Source organism: Scyliorhinus canicula, chromosome 18, assembly GCF_902713615.1.
Source record: "Scyliorhinus canicula chromosome 18, sScyCan1.1, whole genome shotgun sequence".
NCBI classification, from domain to species: domain Eukaryota; kingdom Metazoa; phylum Chordata; class Chondrichthyes; order Carcharhiniformes; family Scyliorhinidae; genus Scyliorhinus; species Scyliorhinus canicula.
Window position 1 is genome coordinate 84,681,336 of NC_052163.1, and position 7,881 is coordinate 84,689,216.

General features: G+C 44.2%; 1 protein-coding gene across 1 annotated transcript; it reads right to left on the reverse strand.

Annotated features, from left to right (window-relative positions):
- Nucleotides 1-2,757: 2,757 nt before the first annotated feature.
- On the reverse strand, nt 2,758-7,382 carry LOC119953412 (immunoglobulin lambda-1 light chain-like). Its single transcript, XM_038777668.1, has 4 exons — nt 7,198-7,382; nt 6,771-7,092; nt 6,348-6,382; nt 2,758-3,412 (listed from the first exon to the last, which is right to left on the reverse strand). The coding sequence occupies exons 1-4, from the start codon at nt 7,313-7,315 to the stop codon at nt 3,090-3,092; spliced, it is 798 nt and encodes a 265-aa protein (XP_038633596.1). The 5' UTR covers nt 7,316-7,382; the 3' UTR covers nt 2,758-3,089.
- Nucleotides 7,383-7,881: the final 499 nt, after the last annotated feature.

The following is a 7,881-nucleotide window of genomic DNA, read 5'->3' on the forward strand; positions in this document are numbered from 1 at the left end:
AAAATACTTTTCCATTTCTGCTGTACCACACCTGTAGAGTGGGCCGTGTGCTCCCCATACTACAATCTATTAAAAGTTGTCGGTCAGGTAAACTCCATGATACACTTTGGGGTTCTCTAACCCCTGGCCCATAACAATACCACGGGGATCTGTACTGGGTCCCCTATTATTTGTAATTTATATAAATGACTTAGTTGACTATGTGGGTGGGGGGGGGGGGGGGGGGGGGTAGGATCAGTAAGTTTGCCGATGATACAAAGATTGGCCAGGTGGGTGACCGTGAGGTTGAGTATATTGGGTTACAGGAAGATATAGACGGGATGGTCAAGTAGGCAGAAAAGTGGCAGATGGAATTTAATCCTGAAGAGTGTGAGATGTTACACTTTGGATGCAGCAATTTGACACTGGGAAGCCCAGAGGAATAAAGAGACCTTGGCGTGTTTGTAAATAGATCTCTGAAAGCAGAAGGGCAGGTTAATAGGGTGGTGAAAAAGGTATATGGTACACTTGCCGTTATCAATCGTGGCATAGATTACAAAAGCAAGGAAATGATGTTGGAGCTATATAAATGGGTGAGTTTGCTATACGAGGCCCCGATGGCGAGTGCAGTTCATGTCACCACAATATAGGAAAGATGTGATTGCACTGGAGGGGATGCAGAGCCGATTCACCAGGATGTTGCCTGGGATGGAACATTTAAGTTATGAAGAGAAGTTGGATGGGCTTGGGTTGTTTCAGCTGGAGCAGAGAAGGCTGAGGGCGATCTGATCGAGGTGGACAAGATTATGGGGGGCATGGACAGGGTGGATAGGGAACAACTGTTCGCCTTAGTTGAAGGGTTGGTCACAAGTCGACACAAGATCTCGGTGAGAGTGGGAGGATTTGAGGAAAAACCTTTTTACCCAGAAGATGGTTCCAGTTTGGAATGCAGTGCCTGGGCGGAAAGCAGAGGTGGGCTGCTTCACATCCTTTAAAAAGTACCTGGATGACCACTTGGCACATCTTAACATTCGAGGCTATGGGCCAAGTGCTGGCAAATGGGATTAGGATTGGCAGATCTGGTGCCTTTCATACAGTGGTGCAGATAGGGTGAAGGGCCTTTTCTGTGCTATGAATCTGTGATTTCACCACAGGCTGGACAAGGAGCCAGGTCCCAAATCCACCCCAACCAGAACCTGGAATTGAACCCCATGACATTGGCACCAATTTGATCCTTGCTTTTCCAGCCAGCTGAGCCACAGAGCACCCCCAAGGACCATAAGATATTGAAGTAAAAGTAGGCCTTTCAGCCCATTGTTGCTCCACAACCATTCAGTGAGATCATGATTGATATGACATGATAATCTGAGTCGGAGTAGCTGTGGCAACAGAGACTTTAACATTTGTGCTGTAGTCTGGAGCTATGTGATGTGTTGGGTACTCTGGATCTGTGGAGACTGCGTTTACCTCAGCAGTAACATAGACAGGCTGCCAACACTTGTAATAGTACAGCTCTATTTTATTAAGCTAAGAACTGTTGAACATGCACTGTGGGTCGACACTATGTTAGATTAACTGGAGACCTATGCCTAACCTGACCAGTCTAAACTGTTAGCACATGGTGAAGGTTGTGCTACTAACTCCGAGCTCTGTCCGTCTCAGAGGCTGCATCCCGAATGAGCGGGAAAACTAGTGCCCTCTGGCTTTATAGCGAGCGTGCCCTAACTGGTGATTGGCTGCTGTGTTGTGTGCGTTGATTGGTCTTGCAGTGTGTCGGTCAGTGGGTGTCTCTGCACCATTACATACTGATGTGTATATTATGACACTATGGATCGTGATGGGAGAGGCTCCAATTATCTTTCCTTCATGGGCTGACCAGGAATCTCTCCCTCTCTGACCGCCTGCCAGTGGCAAGTGTTGGAAGGATTTGCAAATCAATTGGCTGTGTTATCAACATATCCTCCTTGGTCATCAAGTCCTGGATAAGGACTCAAACCCAGAGCCTCTGACAGAGAGACAGGGACACTGCCCATTGCACTACAGGACCCCCTTTCCAACACTTTCTACTCGATATTTTAGGAACTTTCTTTGTTCTAATGAAAAAAATATCAATGTCTCCAGTCCCTCCTAATAACTGAAGCCTCAAACTTTCTGATATAATCTCAATGACTATCTCCTGTACCATCTCCATGGTCTTTTCCTTCAGAAAATAGGTGCCCCAAACTGCACACAATATTTTAACTATGACCTAGCCAATGATCTGTACGGGTTCAGCATTATCACTTTGTTATTCACCTCTACTCCCCTATAGAAAAAACTATGATCCAATATTCTTTCTACATTTCAATAACTTTATTCTTCTACATTTGCACATCTGAGCATTAGTTCTCCCATCATCTCTCCATTTCTTTTCTAATAAATTCAGAGTACCCAATCATTTTTTTCCAATTAAGGGCAATTTAGCATGACCAATCCACCTACACTGCAGATCTTTGGGTTGTGGGGGCAAACCCCATGCAGAGACAGGGAGAATGTGCAAACTCCACACAGACAGTGACCCAAGGCAAGGATTCGAACCCAGGTCCTCAACGCTGTTAGCTGCAGAGTTAATCATTGCATCACGTGCCGCCCCATCATCTCCCCTTTTAAAGGTTTATCATCTACCTGTCTATATCTCACTGAAGCCACATACTGCTCTCATCAGTCAGGGCTCCAGAAGTGCTCAAGGTAATATCACACACACACACGGCAATATTTCCTGCACAGATTCTCTTTATTGGAAATTACACTCAGTCACAGTCATTGTCTGGCTGGAGCAGATAATAAACGTTTATTAAATCCAACACTGCTGCTGAGCAAACATTTTGATCAGAAATATTTGATTGGAGCTAAGGAACTGGTCACTTTAACCCCGGTGTCGCCTTTTGTAATGGGAGAAACTGAGCAAAACCTGCCCCAGGTACAAAACAACTCAAATGATACAACAGAATCACACAAAGCAAAGAGAAACATGAAATGCAGCAGGGATAGAGGGTGGATAATGGTGGTGGAAGACAAAGTGACATATTCTAGCTATTCAGGCAGCAGACACAAGTGAATCTTCCATCTATTTAACAGCCGGATTGAGAGGCGGTTGCGGTTGTTTTTGAAGCTGCTCCTTGTTGAACTGTACAGGAGTACACCTTCCCACTGCTCCAATCTGTGCCAGGGACTGTCAGGTAGCTGCTGAGACTGAAGCTGTTGTCCGAGTTCCGCGATGCCACGCTGGTTTGTACATCACTGCTCGTCGGGCTCCCATCGACTGTCCAGCTGACCGCAGCAAGGCCCATGGTCAGTTTGCTGACCAGGCAAACTAACGTGCCGGCTCCTTTAGTGGATATCTCATCGGCTGAAGGCCCGAGCAGTTTCACTGAAGGGTCAGGGAGTTGCCGAGCTGCAATCAGAACCAGGGAACACATATTTGTATAAAACGTCAGAGAAACATTGGCATCATTTCCAAGTTTGAAAGAAATTGCAGTGAAAGGTTATTGCTTCCTGTAATGGGTCCTGAAATTCATCTAGTGAGAAGATTTTATTTCGATTGTCAAAGCTTTGAGAACAGGAAGTACTAATTTTGATGTAAAATTAATTGTTTTGGGATCCTCCTGGTGACCCGGGATTGAAATGAAAATCGCCACAGCCCCCGAGGACCATAATCTGCTTTGTTGAGAGCTGACAGGTGGTGATTTAACCTGTGGGTCACCACACCTCAGGCGGAGGGGCAAGGTTGAGAAGGTGGAGCCTTCATGGATAACCTCAGCCATGATGAGAATTGAACCCACTCTGCTGGCATCGCACAACACCATGGACCAGTCATACAACCAACTGCGTTAAACTACCCTCTGGATTAGAACATCACTCAATATGGGTTTTTCTCTCCCAGGTTCTATCCCCAGTCTGTGTTGAGTTGGATGATATCAAGTGAATCACCAGAAATGCTTCATTTGAACCCCGTGCCCCTGTTTGGGGAGAGAAGTGATTCCAGATCCCAGTGCTCACTAAAACCCAAGTGATCGCTGCCTCTCTAAATCTACAGGGATTTGTTCTAACACATTTAATGTGTTAAAACACCACACATTAATGGACATGTGAGACACAAACTGTCAGTGTAGTGTGGCACCAGACCCAGGGAATAGACCCACACTCTCCTCCTAGCTGCGCCTCTTTCATTTCCCTTTTACAAGCCAGCCATCACTAATGCTCCTCCATTAATGGCCACCTACTGCCACAGGAAGGGTAGAAGAAGCATCTCAAACTCTTGACAGCCCAACGTGTGAGGGCACCAGGTGTGTGGTCTAGAGATCCATAGATAGTAAGTGTCAAGGCTCCAACTGAAACAAGCCTGACGGAATGAGGGTGACACTATCCAAATACCTGACTGGAAATAGAAAGTTGCAGTGGTTAAAAATTCAACACGTGCTGATTGAACAATCAGAAAATGTTTACAGCAGAGACGGAAGCTATTTGGTTTGTCGTGTCCATATAAGGACAATTCAGCTAGTCCCAGTGTCCCAGCTTCCCCCATCACCCTGCAAGGGTTTTCCATTTGGATATTTGGATAATTATCCAATTCCATGTTAAAGCCACTGTTCAATCTCAGACTGCATTCCAAATCATCAACACTTGCCGTCTGTAAAATAAAGATATTCCTCATATGGCCTTTGGTTCATTTGTCATAGATCATAGAATTTACAGTGCTGAAGGAGGACATTCAGCCCATCGAGCCTGCACTGGCTCTTGGAAAGAGCACCCTACCCAAGGTCAACACCTCCACCCTATCCCCATAACCCAGTAACCCCACCCAACACTAAGGGCAATTTTTGGACACTAAGGGCAATTTATCATGGCCAATCCACCTAACCTGCACATCTTTGGACTGTGGGAGGAAACCGGAGCACCCAGAGGAAACCCACGCACACACGGGGAGGATGTGCAGACTCCGCACAGACAGTGACCCAAGCCGGAATCGAACCTGGGACCCTGGAGCTGTGAAACCATTGTGCTGTCCACAATGCCACAGTTTATATCTGTGCATTCTTATTCTAAACCCATCTGCCTATGGTAACACATTTTACTCTATCCAGACCCCCCATGGATTTTAGTACCTCCATCAAATTTCCTCAAGGAGATCACCCCCATCTGTCCATGAAACTGAAATCTCTCTTCCCTGGAACTGTTTTCATAAATGTTTCAAAAGCGGGTGGCACTGTAGCACAGTGTTTGGCACTGCTGTCTCACAGCACCAGGGACCTGGGTTCTGCCTGTGTGGAGTTTTTTCATTCTCCCCATGTCTGTGTGGGTTTCCTCCCACAGTCCAAAGATGTTCAGGTTAGGTGGATTGGCCATGCTAAATTGCTGCTTAGTGTCAGAGATGTACAGGTTAGGTTACGGGGATAGAATGGGGGAGTGGACCTAGGTAGAGTGCTCTTTCAGAGGGTCAGTGCAGACTTGATGGGCTGAATGGCCTCCTCCTGCACTGTAGGAATTCTGTGGTTTCATAAACATTTCTAATGCCATCACATCCTTCCCAAAGAGTGTTACCCAGAATTGGACACAATGTTCAAGTTGTGGCCAAATCAGTGTTTTATAAAAGACCCTCAGAATGTCCTTTCCTTTGTTCTCTGTGCCACTATTTCTAAAGCCCAGGATCCCATGTACCTGTATAACCACTTCTTCAATCTGCCCTGACAACATCAATGACTTGTGTAAATATAAACCCATACAGGTGGATGCAATAGGTCCCATGATATTATTATCCCAGTGTCCTGGTCAATAGTCCTTCAATTAATTCCATTAAAAATAATAATTGATGATTGGTCATATTGTGTGCAGTATCTTGCTCTGTGTTCATTGCCTGTTCCATTTTGCTGCACAGACAATAATCACCCTTCCAAAAGGTAAGAGAAAGAGAAACACTTCAGGCCATGAGAGGCATTATACAATGAACTTCCCTTAGATTTAAACTGCACCATCTAATGATCAAAATTCTATCTGCATCAATTGTATTTTAAAAATATAACCAATTTCAGATGATTTTAGAAATGAATTTGCAAAATCCGAGCAATATGATCAGAAACAAAACTAATGTAGAAAACAAATATTAATAAACAGTTAGAATCAGAGGCAACACAAGCTCAGGATGCAAAACTAATCATTATACCCGTGTTTCTGGTTAACAGAACTGGAGCTGGAGACTAAAGATTTAATTATTAAAATTGACATTTAACAAGTAAGTGCTAACAAATAACTAATTTTAAATTATTAACTCATTTCTAATTTTCAAAATCCACACAGCAAGTTTATTCAAGAGGGAGTTTCCAGTCACTTACCTGCGACAAAGAGTTTGGTCCCTTGGCCAAACACACACACAGTGTGATGTTCTAGGGTTCAGTCCATACAGTTACCCCGGATCCTGGAATCAGACTGAAAACAAGCTCAGATTCTCCACTCCAGCATTATTCAGGCTTCCTGGATTCCCAGAGTTCCTGCTGGTGAGGAACAATAAGGAATAAACTCACAGCAACATCCACACACTGATAGTAAAATATCATCAACACCCAGTACTGGGCAGTGAGATTCAGAATGTTATCAAAAATTAAATGATAATAATTCAAAAATATTGTATTAAGGACAAAATTCAAGTGATTTTATGTAATGTAAAATATTAGAATGTTTTACCAAACACAAAAGTTATTCATTGCATTATATTTGCTGATTTCAGTTTTTGTTTTACCTTCTGTCATTGTGACACATAAGTACTGCTTGAGGAAAAATACTTGTAACAGTAATAGACGGCGGCATCATTCACCTCCACGTTCTTTATGATTAACTGGTAAATGATGTTGCCGCTGTTGACCTTCGATGTGAAACGATCGCTGTTAAACCCAGAACCATAGGTAGGGGCACTGCTAGAATGATGATAGTAGAGGATCCATTGAGGAGCTGATCCCGGTGTCTGCTTGTACCAGCTCACAGCATAGCTATCAGCCGTTCCAATGTTACAGTCCAGTGCGGCCGTGTTTCCCGGTGTCACAGTCAGGTCTGGAGGCTGAGTCAGAGTCTGAGACTGTCCATCTGTAAAAGAGCAGAGATTAAACATTATAAACTGACTGTTTAAAAGTGATTCCAAGACCTCCATATGCTGCTGTGGAAGGAGCAGAGTTCAGTGTTTGTACTTACAGCCCAGCCACAGCGCCAGAGAGCAGAAAAAACACAACATCCGCATCATTGCTGCCAGTGAGCTTGCTGCCTCCTTCAGTGAGTGTATCTGTACCAGACTGTGGCAGCAGCTGCCCATTGAACCCAGTTATAGAGCCATTCAGACCAGGAAGGAACCCCATGCAAATTAGAGAATTCACACTCACCAATCAGAGCAAGGGTCTGAAACCCCTCCCAATCAGAGTCAGAGATTCAGATTGATGGCGTGACACCTCAGTTCAGTTAGAGACTGAATTACATTTTAAATAAAATACTTTCTTGTCTGATATTTCCCACTTCCCTTTTGTCTTTTGCCTGCTTCTTCTGTTCAAATCTAGAGGATGAATTGCCGTTCACAACACCAGTAACAAAATATTCCCGCTATATTACAATCTGGTGCAAAATTAAATTTTTAATTTATTTTTAATTCATTTACAGGATGTTGGCGTCGCTGGAGAGGCCAGTATTTATTGGTCATTCCTAGTTGTCCTTGTGAAGGTGGTAGTGAAATGCATTCTAGAATGACACAGAAAGAAGTCTTCCAACACCAGGTTAAAGTCAAACAGGTTTCAGAGCACAGCTCCTTCATCAGGTGAATCAGGAAAGCTCTTTAACCTGGTGTTGTGAGACTTGTTACTGTGTTCACCCCAGTCCAACACTGGCATC

Excerpts from the sequence above, each read along its gene's own strand:
- LOC119953412 (XM_038777668.1), bottom strand. The coding sequence starts at position 7,315 with ATGGGCAGCTGCTGCCACAGTCTGGTACAGATACACTCACTGAAGGAG. Across the intron at positions 7,093-7,197 it reads TCTGGCGCTGTGGCTGGGCT|ATGGACAGTCTCAGACTCTG; the intron begins GTAAGTACAAAC and ends GCTCTTTTACAG. Across the intron at positions 6,383-6,770 it reads TTTTCCTCAAGCAGTACTTA|TGTGTTTGGCCAAGGGACCA; the intron begins TGTGTCACAATG and ends TCACACTGTGTG.